The 20,896-nt window shown below is 35.8% G+C and overlaps 1 protein-coding gene across 1 annotated transcript in view; it reads left to right on the forward strand.

Annotated features, from left to right (window-relative positions):
* Window positions 1–20,896, forward strand: part of CTTNBP2 (cortactin binding protein 2) — a gene marked incomplete at its 3' end in the record, with an annotated part of 90,771 nt that overhangs the window by 59,321 nt on the left and 10,554 nt on the right. The window contains exons 7-17 of the mRNA XM_082014396.1: window positions 145–295; window positions 1,424–1,678; window positions 4,987–5,104; window positions 7,525–7,800; window positions 8,649–8,744; window positions 9,186–9,265; window positions 10,376–10,462; window positions 10,546–10,645; window positions 14,012–14,164; window positions 14,434–14,621; window positions 17,440–17,618. Of these exons, the coding sequence (XP_081870522.1) occupies window positions 145–295; window positions 1,424–1,678; window positions 4,987–5,104; window positions 7,525–7,800; window positions 8,649–8,744; window positions 9,186–9,265; window positions 10,376–10,462; window positions 10,546–10,645; window positions 14,012–14,164; window positions 14,434–14,621; window positions 17,440–17,618 (1,683 nt within the window). The remainder of the gene's footprint in view (window positions 1–144; window positions 296–1,423; window positions 1,679–4,986; window positions 5,105–7,524; window positions 7,801–8,648; window positions 8,745–9,185; window positions 9,266–10,375; window positions 10,463–10,545; window positions 10,646–14,011; window positions 14,165–14,433; window positions 14,622–17,439; window positions 17,619–20,896) is intronic.

Below are 20,896 nucleotides of genomic sequence, written 5' to 3' on the forward strand. Positions count from 1 at the left end.
TGTATATGCGATGGATAAAATCACAGGTAGATCTGGATCTATAAAATCAGTACTTTATTAAAAAAATATTTAAATGTTGTGAGTTATAAAGAGTTTTTGGATGTCGAATACAAGATAATTTTACTACCTTATTGTTTGCTGTAGGTGTGCAGAATTATTAATTATGTATCAGGCTGATATTAACCATGCTGCTGAAAGAGGACAGACACCTTTGTACCTGGCCTGTAAAAATGGAAATAACGATTGTATTAAGCTATTGTTGGAAGGTGGAGCAGATCGAACAGTAAAAACCAGTGTAAGTTAAAATAGTTTGTAAAGTTGAAGTACCTTGTATAGTACTTAATAACCACAAACAGCTAGGAAATATTTGCATTAAAATATTTATTTAAATTTTTCTTTGAAGCTGGATTACACCATGTAATTTGAAATTAGTATTTTGTTCTTTTCTTCATACTTTCTGGGTTTGATTTTTTTAAGCTGTGTATTGTTTGAAAATCTCCTAAATTATGCGACTTCCATATCAGTTTACCAATTTCAGATTCTGCCTGCAGTTTGCTACAGACTTTTCTTCAGCACTGGATTTGCAAAACAGAACTCTTCTATTTTGACTTATTCTTAAGGCAGAGAAATGGAGATGGGGAGTTGGCTTCCACTTTTTATGTTAGGATGCTTTCTTGTCCTTGAGGGGTCCCCCACCCCCAAATTTGCCAGCCAGTATTGTAAAGTCTCATATATCACAAATGGGAGAATATGGCAAAAAAAATTGTGTATGGAGAAAGGGAGGAGGACTGTCTCAAAGTTAATATCTTGGTATTGCCCTTTTCAGGTGCTTTCCTGAAGTTTTTCTTAAGACTTTGATGTAAACATGACAATAAATGTGGGATGTAGGTTGTCCAGAAACACAACATAAATACTATTAGCTCCACAGTATATTCTGCTCCTCTATTACACTGTATTTTTTTGATTCATTTATTTTGGACTTGGAACATAAATATATTTGACTAGAAATGAAAGTTCTGATGTCAGAGTCATGAAAATATCTGACTCATAAATTGATTAATGCAACATGAAACAAATAATTGATTGTTGGAATCCTGTTAGTTTGATACATGATAAGGAAACAATCTATTAACAGCATGTAAGTCTTCTATTGCTTAGACTCTTCTAAAAGTTTTGAAGTCTCTGTTGGACTGTTCTTGAGAAAGCTGTAAAATTTTCTTTCTGCTACATTTTCTTCCCTCTCTTTCCTCCACCTCAAACACACACAAGCAACTCCATTTTCCCAAAGGATTATTATGTCACTCTTGCTTATCTTTTTCATTTCCAAAGAGAGCCTTCCATTCTGATTCATTGCTGATATAAGTTCTGCAAACATTTTTCTATGTGTTTGGTGGGAGTGTGCTTTTTGCTTTTGTTTTTTTAGGATGGCTGGTCGCCAATTCACGCAGCAGTGGATTCTGGTAATGTTGACAGTCTCAAGCTCCTTATGTACTATGGAGAGCCAAACAATGGGAACTCTTTGACTGATGCAGAGCCTAATTTAGACTACTTTGATTTAGAGAAGAGAGAAGACAACTATAGCAGCAGAGTGAAGCCTGTTATTTCTGCAGAACTCATCAACCATGCTGACAAAGAGGGTTGGACTGCTGCCCACATAGCAGCATCAAAAGGCTTTAAGGTCAGTCTATGTGAACAAGTTACAGTAACCTGATAGAATTTAGGCAAGATAAATCCTTCTTTTTTATCTTTGAAGACCTAAAACTTAGATGTTAAATCTAAGTTTGTTATCTAGTTCATTGCTTACTTATTTAAATATTTATTTAAATATTTATTTAAATATATATTTAATATATAATTAATTAAATATTTATTTAAATGTATAAACTATTTATAAATAGTTTATTTATTCCTGACTATTGATATTTAAACTTGATTTAACAGAGTCAGAGAGATCATTACAGTGGATAACTTACCCCAGAAGCCAGGTGTCAAATGGGGTGAATTGTCAGATTTAAATGCCTATTTCTTTTGGGACAACTATAAAAAGAGAAAGCATGATTACTTGAGACTCAGATTTTCAAAGTTAAGGTGAGGTTAATCTCACCCTAAATGCCAATTCATCAGGTGTCATGTACTTAATATAGATATTAGATGGACATAGTTTCCAGTTACAGTTAGGGATGATTTAACTATGAACAATTTTTCCCGTGGGAGGGAGGGGAGGACAAGAAATTTGAGAATCAGATTTCTGCAGTAATACATTGTTTAATTTATTATTTTGGGCAGCCTTTTTAGCAGGCAATGAATAATTTGGGGGGGGGGGGTTGGGTTAACTATGACATGGATAATGACCTTACAGGTCTTACTGATGATAAACAGGAAGATTTCTGGAAATAGAGTATTACTTGAAGGATTTGACATGAGAGCTTCACACTATTAACACTGACTGTTTAAAGGAATTTTTTTTTATTTCACCCAGGGAGAAAATAGAGGATACTAAACACAGAAGAGAGTGAATTTTAGGAAAATATAGTCCAAGACTTTGAAAATCAACTTTGTGATCACATGCCTAATTCAGTATCTATCACTGTGTTTCCTTTTTTCCCTGATAAATTTTTCCTGATAAATTTACAATAAATTCAAAATAGGCACAGATTTAAGAATCAGTTTATTAAATTATGTTTTTTTAGGGGCCAGCCACTGCTTACTCATAATTTTGCATTACAAACAGAGTCAATGTTCCATTACCAGTGTTTGTTAGGCAGTTACAGACTTTTATTTCAGTTTCCACTCATCTCAACTTACATGGTGTTTAAGGTATTTTTTATAATCTGCAAATACCTAAATAGCGTGCAACATGTTGCTTCTTTCTGCAATAATATAATCCTCAGGCACTTTGAAGCTAGGTTTTATTTACTATCTAAAAGAGACTTTGACTAGATGTTCTCTCTGAAGGCTCTGGCACTGGAAGTCTTCACATATACCTTCCATGAATAACTCATAGTTTTGAGTTTCTGACCATATTCCAAGTCAACTGTTTAATAAGTTCTTGACTGAGGGTTGAGGGTATTCTCTTAGATGATGAAGGCAATATATAGCTGGCAGTCAGATTCCTGGTTTTGATGTTGCCAAGACTTTATGTAATTGTATTTGATTAAATGCATTTATTAACTCGAGAGACGTTTGGGGTGTTAAGAAGCTAAAGAAAGCTTAATAGCCATCTCCAAGTACTGTTAACACTTCAACTTCCTTCTCTAATCCTTTGTCTGCCCTGCATGGCATTCATGACACCACACGATAGCTCCATATAAACAGTGCTGGCACTTGCACCCTTTTTTTTCCCCAAGACTGGTAGGTGCTATTCTTTACAGATGATCTTAGCTGCTATCTCATAGGCAACAGAGCCAACAAAACTTCTCGATTTACTAAGGAAATAAGCCTCATTTCTTTGTTCTCTCCCACTTCTTTCTTCCTTCTTTATTTCCCACTTTCAGCCTCACGGTTCAGTCCTCTGCCTTCTGCTGTCTTTGCCATTCATTGCAGCCATTTGAGAGACACAATTAACTTACTAACCTGACAAGAAAATATGCTCTTCTTTTCTGGTTAATTTTCTTCTGGCAAAGTTAGTGAGCTAACTGATTTTTTAAAAGTTCTTACAAGTGCTGGAGCCACAATCTGGTAAAATGTCATCTCGCAGGGAAATACAGATTGAATGACTGTTATGTTTATGAAAGGTGTCAGAGTATCAGATATACTGACAAAAGTCTTTCTGTTAGAACAGCTACAAAACAGGTAACAGTAGCTAAACCTGCAATAAGCCACTGTTCTGAACTGAAATACTTAATAGCTGCTTCACTTTGTTTTTCAAGGTTTGTTTTCTCTGCTTTGATTAACCCCAGAGGTTACAGTATTAATTACTGTCAATACAGTATTAAGTAGTACCATTTCTGATGGTGTCTTTTTCTAATGCGGATATCTGTCCTTGAAAGGCATGTCTGAGGATGACAATGCCTTCATGAAGGCCACGCGTATTGTTGCTGAATGATCACTAGAAATCAGGACTTAATCAGTCTTCTGGTCACTGATCAATCAACATTTGAATGTAGTTTTGTGAGGGCTTTTTTTTTTCCCCTCTTTCATTGGGGAGGATCTATATAATTAATATTTTATTCATGTTACAGTATGATTGTAGCAATTCAAATTTAGCTGCTAGTAGCTTGTTTCTAATGAACTGTGATGAATTTTTGCTTTTGTTGAGAATATGACTTTTTTTTAAGACTTTGAACTCTAAGAGGGCATCATGTTGTTGGCATCCACAAAATGTTTATGCTATGACTTTAATAGAAATGCATGTTTATTTCACTGCATTGTTACTATGCTCACAGAAATTCAGGTTTACCTGCCAAAGAAGAGGCTTGCAAGGTGATTTTTAAATGATTGTTTTTATTTTGCTGTGTACCACTCAGGATGGCAGGATGGAAACTCCTACTTAGTGAATAGCAAAGTGAAAACTCGATTATGCCATCTGAATAGATTCATTAATTTGTCTGTATTAAGCTTTAGAATTGCGTTTTTAGTGTTGCTTGAACACTGAGGCCAAGATGTTCAAAACAGGATGCATAGTTGGCTGCTATTTCTTTATGTGAATATCTAAACTAGTAGCCAGAATTTCTCAATTCATTAGAAATGAATCTCAATTCATTCATCTCAAATGCATTATGTGCTTGGAGACTGTAGAAGCCTGGCTGTGTATATTCTGCTTTTTCAAAATCTTGATTTCAGACTTTCAAGTCTGCCTTAAAATATTTTTACTTCTGGTTTGCAGCTCTGTGAGGGACATTTGGATGCTCATATATAGAAACTCCATAGCTGACTGTCTTTGGAAATGCATGTGTAAGAATTTCAGTTAGGAGTCTAACTGCATATTGGTAGAACTCTTTAATGCAGCAAATGGACAAGTAAATAATACAGTTCTTACCTTTGCAGAACTGTCTAGAAATCCTTTGTAGCCATGGTGGACTAGAGGCTGAGAGAAAAGATAAGTGTAATCGAACATTGCATGATGTTGCTACTGATGATTGCAAACATCTCCTAGAAAACTTAAGTAAGTAAATGCCATCAGCACTATATAAAAACATTTTTAGTAAAGAGCTTGCGGGACAAAAATGAGAAATATTACAAGAGTAATTGTCACTTTTTTGGCACCACAAAATTAAGCTTTCTTAACCTAACAAGTTTCTATTCTTCAAATTTTGCAGAAGTATATGATAAAATTTTGTTGGAGGTTATTAAATTACTTATGTCTTTATTTTTAAACCATTTGAAAAGATGGGGATTGGACTAGATGACCTTTAAAGGTCCCTTCCAACCCAAACTATTCTATGATTCTATGATTCTATGGTATATATCGTACACATCTCAAACTTCCATATTCTCTTCAAATTTCTGAATTTAATATTAGTAATTACTTTTTCCAAAGCTATTTTCCTCCTCTTTTCTTCATATTCTTGCAGAAAAATCACTTAGAGGTGGATAGCTGTCAAATTTTCTCAGGCTAAGGCAATCATCTAGTCATACCTGAATCTCTTTTTAGAGCATAGTTTTATTTGTCACTTGGTTATTGTTGAGGGGATTGTTTGTTTTATTCTTTAAAAAAGTCCTGGAGACAACATCAAACATTTCTTTTTTCCAACATCACTCAGTTCTGTCAGATTGTTCTTCTGTTGGCATCTGTCATCGTCTTCCTTCTCTGTAAGTTTTTTCAAAATCCAGTGGAGCAGGCTGACCTGTGTGTTTCTTGAATTAGTCCATGCACTTACAAGTTCTGTGTTTTCTATTTCTCTGTATTAGTCAGAAGTACTGTCTTTATAGATTTGTAAGTTTTGTATTTATTGACTTTTTTTGTGTTTGTGTTGGGCGATGTAGGACTGTGGGTAGTCAAGTTCACTGATTATCAACAAATTAGGAAAGCTTTCTGTGTGCTGCTTCTGATTTTCCTCTTCAGCTATTGTAATATATGTTATTATAATTTTACTGTAGGTGCAGAAGGGAACACAATTCAATTTCTGTTAGAAGCTCCTCTGTGGTCTACTTCTTTATCCGACTGAAGCCAATTTCTGATGGCTGAATCTGCAGCCTATTAAATTGATGCTTGTATTATTTTCATCAGTCCTAGTAGCTTGTTTCTCTGGTCAGGCTTATCATGAATCCAACTGCTTTTATCGGCTCAGAACCTTTGGCCTCCATCTCTCTTCTCCTTCATTTGTTAAGCCTGTAGTTAACATCAATGCAATCATAATTAGCTTTTTTACCCCCACAATATCTGATCTGTGGAAGCTTGGAAACACTGTTCTTGCATCTGGGTGCAAGCCAAGGGTGCACTTTGGGTAAGCTGTGTATCTACCATCTGCTGTCTTCCTCACAGTCCAGTAAGGGTTCCACTGTAAGGAATTACATGCACGTAGAACAGGAGGATGTGCTCCGACAGATGTGAAAGACTGGGAGCCAGGATTGCCAGCAATATCATAAAGGTCACGTGCACTGGAATTTAGGCATACACTGTACCTCTGTCCTAGGAGCCTCTTCTCTTGTAGAGAACCCTCTGTATTTCTTAGTCGTTGCTCATCTCCCCGAGGTCCAGCCATCAGAACGGCAAGCCTTTGATACATTTCTCACAGTCCCACATCGGAAGGATGCCTTTGAGTAATCTCCTGCCTATGGTAGGCTAGTGGGGTTAAATCACAGCTTTTCTGATGTCAGAAAAGCTTCATTGGTTTCTATCAGCTGAAGATTTGTCTTCTGAGCTTAAAAACAAAACTAAGATCATGTTGCGAGATTTCATAATAAGCTGGTATCTTTTTCTGGTGCACTTATTTTTAATTTCAGGGGTAATTTCTGAAAAGTATTGTTTTGGCATTAAAGTTAGAAGATAGTTTCATTTTTACTTTTAGTTGGCTAAATGATCCATATAGGCTGCTGCAGCTTCTGCTGAGTTGTAGTCCATTTTTCACAGGGCAAGATTTAAAATAACTTCATTAAATTGTATTTGGTTTTAGAATGTGCATGTAAATTTCCTACATTTAGGAATTTTCTGTCTTAGCTCTTAGCTTTTTGTTTAAAGACATTTGGCTCCGCTAACTGTATTTTCCATTTGTGCACTAGTGCCAGAAAATTCCTTTCTGCATTGATAATAAAAATGTGCACAACCACAATAAACTGAAACGTTAAGATACCATCTACCATCTGTCTTAATTTATAAGAAATTAGTCTGTAAAGAGGAAATAAAAGATTAAGTAAGTTTTTTCTTGCTTCCTGTTATTTAAGGGTAATAATACTGATTTTTTGTAATGTAAAAAAAAGATAGATGACTGATATCTGTTCTGCTCTTTAACATTTGCTTTTCTGTAGCAGAAGTTATTTTGCAGCTTTCCTTTTCAATATTAGTTGTTATTGGTCTTTAACAATAGGATATTTTTAACTGAGTTTTACAGTTTTTCTAATTCTTGGTTTTCTGTTTTTCGACAGATGCTCTTAATGTACCTGTAAGGATTTCAGTCAGTGGCATTGAACCAGCCCATTGTGGTACAGAGGAATTTGATACAGAAAACACAATATGTGCTTTAAATATCCGCAAACAGACATCATGGGATGATTTTTCAAAAGCAGTGAGTCAGGCAGTGACACACCATTTCCAAGCAATCGCTTCTGATGGATGGAGGAGCCTAGAAGATCTGTCATTTAATAGTGCTGCAGAATCCAATATTGGCCTCAGTGCAAGCAGCATATTATCTGTCAAACTAGGTATCAATATTGGTGTAATAACAAAAGTAAAAATTGGGGAGGGGTCTTGAATTTGTGAAATCTTGTAAGTAAGACAAATATATCTTTAGATTTCTGGATCTTTTAAATCTTAGACTAAGAAAGACCAATACTAGCTATGAAACTTTGAACAGTGCTGACAGGGAAGTATTCTTTACTTTTAGCTATATGTATGGTACAATTCATTAAGCACTTTAATATTATCTTGGGAACCATGAGGTCCTATGTTAATCCTTTACTCAATTTAGTACTCCAGAGGAGGAATCTGTATTACAGGTGAAGCAAAACAAGTCAAAGTAAAACCCACACTATGTCTTTACAGTACATCCAGAATGCACAATAAATCCAGAACAGCACTACTCCTGTTTTATGTAACTTCACTTATCAATGTAAAACAGAAAAATCTTTGAAATAATGAGAAAATTGCCAAAATGTGGTAGTAGTAGTAGTAACAGTTGCATAGGATATGGAAAATTCATGTGCTTCATCTTAAATCCCCTTCCCCCCTCCACCTGCCCACCACCCCAGAAAAACCCTATTCACATTAGACTGGCAGATAAATAATAATAGAATATAATAAATTATCTTATTTTAATTTATTTTACATGTAAAGACAAGCTAGCTATTAAACTTGTGTCTTAATTGGCAGAAAACATTAGTATACTCAGTCACGTATCAAATAATAGTATGATTTAGTACACGGGACTGGTTTGTTCGTTAAATTTGTCAGTGTATGCACACACTTTTTATAAGCAACTCGATATGCTTCAGCACAGAACACTTTATATAGATGCAGGGAATATCTCTCTCTCATTTTTTCTTCTTAACAGGAAACATTTCGTGGTCAACAGGTCAGATTTTTTCCCAACAACCATGGGACTTTTTGAAGAAGAACAGAGCTGAGAATATCACAGTGTATTTGTTTGGTAATTTTCAATTCATAATTTTCATGTTTGAATATTAAGACCCTCCATATGGAATTATATAATTTGAGAATAATTTGCTACTGGTTTTGTTCTTCAGTGTTGCTTGATCCTCAGAAATGTCTTATCCAATTAATTGTTTAACTAGATTTGCAAGGGTCTACAACATTTAGAAAATATGCTGGCATATAAAAGCCCTACTACCATTTTCAGTTATACAGTAGTATCTATTTTACTTATGTCATGGATACCTGTGAATCTGCGTTGCTAGATAAATGCCTTTGACCAATTTGGTGAAAAATTGGCCCTCACCAATTTTAATTTGCATAGCCTGTAATTTTAGGAGATTGCTGTAGAATACTGCATGAAAAGCATATGTGTCCATCATATATGCTTATAAACATGAGAGATTTAGAAAAGTTATTTGTGTATCTCTTTTTAAAGGACCTCAAGAAGGCTGCCTAAATAGTGTGACTTACGCATCTATGATCCATCTTCAGACACTTCAGAATTACCTCCGCCTGGTAAGGACTAAGCTAGTTTCTCTCTGGATGCCCTTTATACATGAAAATACTTCTGTAATAGTGTTGTCTAAAACAAATTGATCTTCTACTCTGTGAAAGAATGTCAAGACTTCTAAAAAATGAAATGGGATGAAAGCTGTTACTTTAAAATAAAGTTACCCCTAAATCTTACCCCAATAAGTTTAGTCACGTGAGGGCATTAACTTCTTTAAATAGCTACCATCTCATTAATTGAACTGCTTAAGAAAATATATTAAAAGCGCTGTGATATCTTATTTCTTTCCAAAGTTATTTCATTCCACTTTTTGAAGGGAAAGTAAATAAGAATAACATTCATGTAAGCAATTATTTGAGACTTGAATTTTCTTATTAGCTTATATATAGATCTTCTGTAACTCTTACAATTTATCTAATACCTCAAAATGTAAGGATAATTGGATAATATGAGTTAACTTTTATAGATCATTTGTTTTAACATTGCTAATCAAATCAGAATTAGTTTAAAATCTGCATAATTTCTGCTGTGTCCTTGGACAGTATTTTATGTTACTAGAAGAACAGTTACGTGCCATAGGTTTCTGCCATATCCAACAATATTGCACAGTGATGGGAGTGTATTCCCTTGCTGACTTTTAAAGTAATTTTACATTTAAGACAGATGCAATAATAAATTTTATTCTACTGATAACATGATCCTACTTCAACTGGAAATAAAAGTCCTTAGTCTAAGTCCTTAAGTTAGCAGTGACTTAAACTACTCTCTGATGATTTTAACATCATTCTGGTTTATCTATTTTAATTCAAAATTAAGAAAATATTTGTGACTACTAAACTCATCCTTCCTACATGAATTTTTCAAGTTTTAATGATTGTTGTAATGACAAAATGCCTTTTCAGGTAGTTTTACAATTTAGGATATAAATTTATCAATATATTTCCAAGATGTCATATGCAAATATTGCCAGTTTTGAAACTAATATAGCAAGGATTATCAACTCCAGTAGTGCAAAACAAAGTATTTTTGTCTGTTAGGTGCTCATTGTCTCATCTAGGTAAAAAAAAAAATCCAAGTCTATGAACTTTCAAGAATAACTTATTGTCTGTTTGTAGGTTGAGCAATATCGTAATGTCATTTTCCATGGTCCAGAAGGAAGTTTGCAAGACTATATAGCTTATCAGATAGCAGCCTGCCTAAAGGTATTAACACGAACATATAAAGTAAATTAGTTCATAAGTCAGAATTTGCACTATTTCACCAAACCTATAAATTTTCAACACAGCAAAAGCAAGTGGCTGCAGGATCCACGTGTGAAATCGTTAAAGTTGAAGTGGATGCTGGTTTCTCCAAGGAGCAACTTGCAGAACTGTTCATCAGTAGTGGTAAGGTTATTTCAGCAGGACTCATTTTGGTAATTTGTAGGAAAATTTTTAATAGTACAAGGTATAAAGAAATACATTAAAACATTTTGCATGGTGGGTGGCATGTTTTAACAGAACCCATAATTTTCCAGGTGCTCAGGGATAATGCTAAGAGTCTAAACTGAGGTAGAACTAAGTGTGACAGTGCAATAGGGAGCTCTGTCAAAAGTTCATGCCATTTAAGTAAAATTAATATATCTTAATTTTTTTTTCTGTCTCATTCCTTTTTTCCCTTTCTTTGTGAACCTTTAAAAATTGATTGCTATGGTTCAAATCTACTGAATCAGAAATGAAGGTCTATTGTTGCTTTATTGTAGCTATTCTAATGTTTTTGTAAAAAAAGATATGAGAATGGAAGCTATAATTATTACCTTTCTGTGAATAAAAGGAGCAGTGAAAGAGTTCTTAAAAAGTCAGACCACTTGCTTTTGATATATGCTAACTTACTAGATACTTATGTGTGGATGTGAGACAAATTTTTCTTGCGTGGGCAGGCAAATATTAGTGTGTGTGTTTATTCTAACCCATTACTGCAGGACAAAGTTGAATTTCTGTCAAAATGAACAGTTTTCTCTTAATGGATGTGAACAGCTACATGTAGATTAAAGTCCTGTTACTTGGGTGCTCCACAATGAAGTATTCCCAGAGTGGTCTGTAGACTGTACCTGTGTAAATTCATGATGAATAATTGCTAAGAGTGAAAAAAGGACAAAGTAGCGAAAGATGAATGACAGTAAAAATGGGCAAATTAAGTATGGAAGCAGAAGAACGGGGGCAGATGGATCAGTCAGAAGTAGGAAGGAGAATGTTAAGAAAATTAATAGAATAGTGTGAAAAGGGAAGGAAAAAGCAGTATTTTCTGTGGAGGTCCTTTTCATGAGCAGGTTGTGCTTCATTTTGCCCATACTCATGCATTTGAACTCGGATTTCTTTTATTTCACCATAGTATTAACCATATAGTAATGATATATATAACACAGATATATAATATAAAATATCAGTATATAACACTGATATATAATATAAAATAATATAGCAATAATATCTAACATATAATATTATGTATACAGTAATTACGTAAGAGCCTGAAGGTTGATACGATGCTTCCTTTTCTTTGGTACTATACAAATTAATTTTTGCTCAAATACAGTTTTGCTGTTTGCAAGCAGTTCTCAGATATGTAGCTGCTTTTACCCCTTTGCAGCTTTTCTTTTTTTTCCATTTCTGTTTTATGAGTGTTTAGGTTTTGGGGTTTTTTTGTCAACAGAATCAGGCAATGTAGTTTGAATCTAACCTTGGTAGCAAGACCTCATTTTCATCCAAAAATGTTGGGCTTTCCTCTTCTGTTGTTATGGTGTCTTCTACAGCTCTAGGATCTTAACTTTACTTCTCGTTCAATATGGTCATTCGCATTAAAAATAAATGCGCTAAATGTCATTACTGCTTGGAATAACCTTGTGTTTCAGGAGCTATGATTTTCGCATTTCACTTTCTGTATTGAAAGGGTTTGGGCTTTAGGCATTTGAAGTTGTACCAATTTCAGTTGTACCAATGCAAGGCCCCTGGATGCATGCTCATGTTGCTACCGTGATGAAACTGAGACAGCCAAAGCTTTGAGAGGGTCAGCCCCTTTTTCCTTCTCAGTATGGGCAGACCAGAAACACCAAGGTGAATTTGAATTGCATAAGCAAATTTTTTATTCAAACAAACTAGAATTATTAACTTTTTAATAGAAAAACTACAATTCAGTGAGTGAGACAATGCTGACTTCTATCTGCTGTGCGTTTGCAGTGTGAGGCCTATCCTTCACGTATGCTTTCATCCTGTACCTTTCTTTGGCTTTCTTGGTTGCAGCAAACTCTGCACAGTCCCCTCTGACAACATCTGTGCTCACGAAGAAAAGCAGAGCCATCCCATGGGCTCATACAGAGCTGTGCAGTGCTCTATTCTGTTTGTTAGCATAATTCCTGGTGTAACTTCAGTCTATGTCAGTTTTTTCTCCCAGGAAATCCTGGTCACGGTTTTGAGGATAGCTTGTGCCAGTGATTGTTCCCACACATCATTCTGAGTGGCATCACCTTGCTGGGAGAGAAGTAGAGAGCATTTAGAAGTCAGCTAGGCTTTGGTGTTTGGCCTGCAGGCGAGAAAATCATTCACAGTCTGGGTTGTTTACTAGCCAGTGCCTCTTAGGAAAACTTCTTCTTTTGGATGCTTTAGTCTCTGTCAGCAACACACTTTTCTTAATAGTCTGTACTTGCATGTCACCATTGAGCTGCTGGTTGACTCTCATTTTTCTGCCTGCCCCTTGCCCCATTGTCCTGCCCCATCTCCTCTCCTAGGAGAGCACTCTCCTCTCTCTAAATGGTTCCATCAGACGCAGAGGAGGTACCTGTCCTCCCTGCTATCCAGCTATATCCTCTTAGTAAAACAGGGCAGTACCGTTCAGGAAGCTGCAAATAAACAGCCATCATCAGCTACGGTCAGTTGCTCTTAAGTTTTGCCCCATTACTCATCATTTTCCTTAATGACCATCTTTAGTACTACCTTCAAAAAGTTCTGAAACAATGGAAGGCACAATATACTCAAGACAAGTGTTTTGTTCAAGGTTTGTATTACAGAAGCATTCATCTGGGATGTGATGTTACAGGAACGCTTTCAAAGGCTGTATCTTTTTTAGGCAGTAAGATGTTACAATCAGGAAAAATAAAGGAGAAGGTCTGAAATGGGGAAAAAATGAGATAAATATATCATTTTAATGCCTATTAGATTCAGGTGCTACTGTTTGTGCCTCAAACTAGCTGTGATTGTTTGGGTGATTCTTAAAGATATTGAAGGAAATTTTTAAGAGAGGATAGTAGCAAACAAATAGGCAATTTCACAGAATGATTAAGTTTCTTATAAACATGGAATATTCTGAATACTTTTATTACTACATGGTACAAAGACTACATGTGAAGAGTTTAAGATATATTACACCAAATGAAAGCATTGTTTCCGGAGATCTTTGCTCTCTTTTCTGTTGTATTTATTTTCAGTGTGCTGAAATCCTTCCTACCTATGAAGATCCCATTATAGCTCTTTCAGGAATTTATTTTAATAACAGCTTTCAGATTTTTTTTCTTATTGTACAGAATTACATTCTTCCCATTGTTTGATTTTATGCTTCCAGTTTTAAATATATTCTACAGTCTGTCTGCTTCTGCAAACAAGTTGAAAGGCAAAAAATAAAAAAAAAAATCCTGTGTTGCATTAGTAGCAGTAAAAGCTGTATACATAAATAGAAGTCAATTTTCATAAGTAGACGTTAATGGGATTTTTATATTTCAGCTTGTCTGGTCCCAGTTAAACAGCCTCCTGTAAGCAAGACAACAATTGTGATTCTAGAAAACCTGGAGAGAGCTTCTTTATCTGAATTACTAGGAGATTTTCTGGCACCTCTTGAGAATCGGAGTTCGGAAAATCCTTGCACTATTCAAAGAGGTATTTAAAGAATTTGGGATGGAGAAATGTTTTTACTACAGTACAGTTGTATTATAATGCATGACAAAAGGGGGACGTTGAGGAGAAAATTGTAATTTGTTCAGTTTTTATATATTATTGCAAACAGTTGTTCTTAACCAAAAATAGCATGTTTTAAGGCTAATTTAGGTGTTTTTTCTTTCTAATTATGTCACTGCTTCTTGCTTTTATATGAAACCATGTCAAAGCTTTGAGTATTTCAGTAAATGCTTTTTATGGTTCATTTTTAGCAAATGGAGTTTCTGGTGCCTTTTACTTTCATGAGAACTGCTTTTTACTGGGGACAATTGCAAAGTGTCATCTTCATGGTTCTGACCTGCTGGTTCAGCAGCATTTCCGCTGGGTTCAACTTAGGTGGGATGGGGAACCAATGCGTGGCTTGCTTCAAAGGTTTTTAAGAAGAAAAGTTATAAACAAGGTAAGAAATTAAATCAGCTTCAGCAATTTTGTTCAGCACCAGGTCTGTAAAATATGTACAATGGTAATGTCAAAAGCTGAACAGATAACTAAGTTGTTTCAGGAAAAAAGCATTCATTTCTGCAAAGATATAGGCTGTGTACCTGTAGATGTTGTGCTTGGCCTCATATAGGAAGGTGTGTGGCCATTAGCATAAACACACAGGTTGGCTGCAAATAATGATACTGTGGATACTTGCTTATCCACTGTATGAAAACGTCCTTCAGCAATTTTTTTCATCTTCTGTGTGAGCCTGATAGTAAGAATCTGTTCAGCAAACGTAAAATCTCTTTCTCAAGGAATTTATTCTACATGTCTAAAATAAGATAGTTATATGTCCTGTGTCTAAGTTTTGTCTAAGTTTTAAACAGCGAGAAGAGTTTTTGTGATTTTCAACTCAAAGAGGAAATGGGGGTGAAAATACATCAGTAGGGAAGTTGTTTTGAGCCAATAGGTCTGCTGAAGCTGGAACAAAAGTAAAAAAGAGAATAAAGATGGGAAGTCTGTTTTGACATGAATAATGGAGGATGGGATATGTAAAGAAAGATGTGGGCAAAAGCAGAATTGTGGAATTTTGAAAGTTATTTGGAAGAAAACCATTCCAGTGTGATAGCAGCTATTGCAGACACTCAGGCAGTGTTAGAAGTTGGGAGGGGGGAGTTTAATCGAAACAGCTGCAAAGGAAAATAATCTTGGCAGCAGAGTCTTGAACAGGCTTAAAAAGGGAGATTGTTCTAGGAATAGAAAAAACTGTCTGTGGTAAAAAGTCCTGGTCTGGGACAGCAGAGCTACTGTCGGTTCTAACTGTTCAGCTGTATGTATCTTGATTATCCTTGGGGATGTCATCTCCTGTACCCTGTGCCGCCGTTCTCATCTATAAAACCTTACTGATTCAAAGAGATCCTAAAGAGGAAACGTGTGGTAACTGATAATGAGGAAATTTAGAAACATTCCCAGGTATTCTTTAATAGCAAGAACAGGAATACAGAATGTAAAAAAAATCATGTGAAATTTATCAATTAAGCTCTTATTAGATTACTTTTCTTAGATGACTTTTCTCAGGTGCATAGTTATTTATAAGTACTTTTTTCTGTGTGACATGGTAAGCTGGAACCGTTATGAGTGGTTGTCCGGTTGAGGGTATGAATCGTTTCCGGAATCCTTGTGCAAAGGATGGGGAGGGGAGCAACTGTCTGTAGGCAAGTAGGTGAGTTGGTTGAAGCTGGCATCCTGCAGATACACTGTAGTGCTGGAATGAGGTATAGGCCAGAGGACAGGGCAATAAAAGTATGTAGCAGAATTCTCCTCCATCCTTTGAGGAGGAAGATTGTATTCTGAAGCCTGTATTGGAGAATACCTAGTGGTCTAAGCCCCTTTATAAAAGACAGAAACACTTTGATCATAGATCATTCCAGTTCAGAGAGAAGGACTGCCTTCAGCTGAGTACAAGCCCAGGAAATCCAGCAACGCAGACAACTGCAGAAGCAGTGGTGCTCTGACTTGTTCGCAAAGGCTGGATCAAACTTACTCTGCCAAAATGCTACCAGAACTTGCAGCATCTTGTAACATGTCATTTTCAGGCTATTTTATTTAGGCTTAAAAGCAATCCTTAGTCTCATAGGTTAGAGTTTAACAATGTAAGGGGTTCCTACCTCTGACTGAAGTTGAAGAAAATTTGGGTAGTAATCTCATTGAGTTTACTTTCTCTAAAGCATAGATGCAGATGGTGGCTCTTTGGAGAAAAGCGCCATGTGTCTTCCTCTAGCTTCCCTAATTAAATAATGAATAAAGATGCCCAGTGTGCTAGTATTTTTTTTTAATTACACACATGTGCCATATGCAGACTCCAGACTCAAATGCCAGTTGGTGTGGATCTGAAAATAGTGGAGTCCAATGTTAAAAATAGAAGAAAGATTAACCTGTTATAAAAATCTAAGGGAAAGTAAAAGCACATTTATTTTTTGAACAATAGACCATTTCTGAGATCTTTACTTGTGCCTTAACAGTCTTGTTTTCAGATGAAAAGCTCTTTTTCCCTTATTTTGGGCTATTAGGATATATGGGAACAGCTGAAATGTTTTTCTACATGAACATTAAATTGTTCACCTGTAGACTCTGTCAAGAAGCTCTGGCTTCAGTGCTGGCAAATACTATCCCTACTGCATCTTTTAATGCTTCTTTTTAATTCAGACTGTTCCAGAGGATAATCCTAGGATTAGGATGATGAAGACTGTAATTTGGAGTCAGATGAAATAGAAGATTTTTCTGGCACCAAATAATTTGCCTTTAAAAGCATGCTAGAAAATGCAAGTCTTAGAGGAAGGCACCTTTCCTTCATTGCTACTAAGTAAAAATCAGTATGGAAATCCACTGAGAGCATGCCTAGATCAGACATTCCTGTTCCGTGTGATTATATGTTCTTTCATATGCCCTATTTATATCATATATATTGCATAGGATATGGCAGGTGCTTCTTGCAATCCTAGTGTCAAACAGCATTAGAAAAAGCACTGCTGCCAAATTTGGGTCTCCGTTTCCCACAAGAAAGTGGAGACATGTCAGTTTATTGATAAGGAGATATCTTTTAAAGTGTAGTTGGGGAAATAAGTTTTAATGCAGGACTTCAGTATACTCTGTAACAAAGTTTGACCAGTTTTTGACTGTTCCCGATTTTTATAATAGCAATATATCAGGAAAAAACCCACAGCCTTCTTGGAGTTTCAAGGAAAGTGTTTGCAGCAGAGGTCTTATGTCATGTCTAACATCTTTTCTCTCTGCAGTTCAGAGGCAAAGTACCTCCTCCATGTGATCCTGTGTGTAAGATCATAGACTGGATTCTTGCTGTTTGGCACCAGCTGAACTCTTGCTTATCACGTCTAGGAGCGCCTGAAGCACTTATGGGGCCAAAACATTTCTTCTCTTGTCCCGTGGTGCCAGGCCATAGCCAAGCGACAGTGAAGTAAGTTTTCCATTTCCTATTTGACACTGTTCCGTGCCAACTAGATATTTATTACAAATGTAGCAGTTATGTTTCTCCCAAGCAGAAATTATTGAAAGTTTTAAGACTTTTGTTTGGTATTTAATTACTAGAAAGGCAATTTTGAAGGACACAAGTGGGTACTGGGTGTCTAACACTATTTGAAAGTCAGTGCTTTTTTGTGATCTTTCAGTTACTTTCTGACACAGAGGTCGCAAAATATTACTTGTACTGGAATGGCTAATATTGCTCAACCCTTTAAAGGTTTCATTCTTCACTTCAAGATAGCGCTGTAAATAAAGTTGTTCATTAGTGAACAGACCGAAATCAGGCTCAAGAATTCTGAGCTTGGAAAGTTGGTAAAGTTTCCTTTTGAGGAAAGTTGTATATGAGGGAAATATAGAGAAGTGGAGTGATTTCTCACTCTTCTTAATATCTGGTATCATTGTTAAACATGCATAAAATTTCACAGATGTATTAGCATAGTAAATAAGGCAGATACATACTTTTTATCTATACACATGATTAGATACGAGAATGATGAAAATTCTGTCCATTCTTGCATAGTGCATATTGCGTGAGCATCTGCTCACATTCCAACTTTTCAGTAATATTAGCAAGTGATACAAGAAATAATTGTAGAATTTTATTAATTGTATTAATTTCATACTAAGGTGTTGCTTGGCTATATTAGAAAGGTAATGAGACACTAATTAATATTTGAACTTATTCAGAATTCACATAATAACATTGGTTTCTGGAGAAGCAAGATTACTGTTCTCACTCTTCTTCACAGCATTCTCTTTAATTGCCACTTCTGTGACCTCTCTGACTTTTCTCTCTTGTACTAGTTTCTGTTGACCTTTCTTCCAGTGGCCTCTGGTTAGCATGTGCACTGGCTTTCTCATCTTCTGTTGTGTCTGCAGTTCTTGATACAATTTGCTTGTTCATTTTCTTTTTTTTCCCCCTAAAAGGCCAGATTATCTAATATCCAGAGTAATTATCAAAGTCTAAATGTGTATGCAGCATTGACATGAAATTTTATGGGTGCTATGAAATAAAAAAGAATAAAATATACCATGCATCTGTCTCTTAACTTCCTCTTGAATCATGTCCTCTGAAATGTCTTAATCATTTATTTATTGCAATGGCATTAGTAATGGACAGAAAAACTATTCTTTAGATACCTTCATTATGCATTTCTGAGTTTGGATTTCTCCTAAATGTAACTTTGACTGGATTCACAATGCTTTATTTTTAGCACAATCCCAAAATGTGTTTTATAGTAGCAATATGCCATCTGACTCCTCATTCGAATGTAGTTTTTGTTCACTAATAAACAATTAAAAAGCACAGCTCCAGTGAGCACTTACTTCATGTTTTTAGTTTAGCAGCATGATGGCTCAGTGTGGTCATATAACTAGCAATAAATAGCTTTAATTAGCAGCTCACTGGTTGCTGTTATTTCAACCTAATTAACCACTCCTGTCCTCTTGCCTCTCCTCTCCACTGTGCTATTCTGCTGCTTTTTGCATTTGTTAAAGCTTCACTGAGTCAGTTCAATTCATTAAAACAGCAGACAGCTATCCACAAACTGGGTTTGTTCTGGGCTAAGTGTTAGCACAAGGCAAGTGGTAGAAGCAGGCAGCTGGGAAGGGAGAGAGAAGGCATGACAGCGAATTCTTCCTGCTGTCTCCTGTTTCGTGTAGCTTCACGTATTTTGGAGAGTACAGTGAATAAATAAGGGACATTTTAGCTACTTTTTTTTTCTTATTTTTGATCTAGGGAATTAAAGGTGATGTTCCAACAGGAAAGAGTTTCACTTTACAGCCCTTTTTCAGGGGCAGGGAGGTGCGATACCTTTCCCAGGTATCAGCTATATCAAAAAACTGGGGACTTGATCAAGCTGAGCGCAAACGTAAGACTGAATTTAAACACCAGCTTAGAATTTTATTTAGAGAGGCTGGCATTGTACAGCTCATCAGTTGTTAACTGTTAGATTAGAATGGGCTCAATTAATTTTACCTTTGCAGCATTAATTTCTGACCATTTATACCAGCAAAATGTCGAAAGCTTACATAGGCAGAAATGGAGAGAGAGAGCTCTTTATTACTAAAACTAAAGCAATTGTTTATTTTCTTAACTTAGCTAGCAGAAGCAGACTAGATCTATACGGAATGGTATCTACAATATTATGCTAAGTAAGCTTCCAGGAACTTCTCCAGTATGCATTTTACATCTTATTTCAACAACTGTACTAATTTTTCTAAGTAATGTAACTTTTATCAATCTTATACCAGTACTTTGTAGCATGGTTATCTATCATAAAAACTCAATCTTATGCTTCATAACTAACCAAAAATACATCTACCAAATGATTCATGCAGTCTAACTTTAAAAAACGGGGGGGGGGGGGGGGGGGGGGGGGAAGAAAAAGCCAAAAAAGTCATCGTAATCTTTTGGATAAGATGGCTTCTGTGTATCAGCGTATCCAACAAAATGGTTCATTTAAGTCAAACAGTTATTTTAGCCTTTACTTTTTCAGAATAGATTTCTGCAAAGCTGAAACACAGCATGATAGCCTATCATTTCTTATAGACCTTTAATATAAAACCTCTGACTCTCAATCTTGCCATCTTCATCCCATAAGAGGGTATAAGGAAAAAAAAAGAGTTGGATTTGATCTAAAAAAGATTGTCTCCGTGTCTGTTGTAGATGTGAGCTGGGTCCTAAGCCTGAAACTCCTAGCTCTTATCCGTTGAGAACTATAAGCTGTAAGAAATAGCATTTATTTATTTCCTAATACAAATTTTTCTCTTCTGTGCTAAACCAACATAGTATTTCTCTCTTAGAAAAGCAAAAGTCCCAGAAGAACCATGTCCCTTTGAATGAAATTTTTGTAATCAGACCCAGTCTCTAAACTAGACAGTCTGGAAAATCCACAGCATACTGGAAACACAGTTCACCATATAAACAAAGAAATAGGAGAGTGAGAGCAAGGCAGCTGTACGAATAGAAAGGTCTTGTAAGTTGGACATGTTTGGAAATGGAAGAATACTGGAAAGGGTGCAATCATAACTGAATACCTCCTTTTTCCCACTCTGGCAGCAAATAGGTTGCAAATGAACACCTGCAAGCATGGAAACATCTCCATGCACTGGCAAAGGTGAAAGGGGATTTTTTTGTATATACACAAACACACATCTTTCTGGGACATTCTTTCTTTTAGCCTTAAACTTAAAGGTAAGTTTTATAGTCCT

Source organism: Phaethon aethereus (genome assembly GCF_964289735.1).
Source record: "Phaethon aethereus genome assembly, chromosome: 1".
Lineage (NCBI taxonomy): Eukaryota > Metazoa > Chordata > Aves > Phaethontiformes > Phaethontidae > Phaethon > Phaethon aethereus.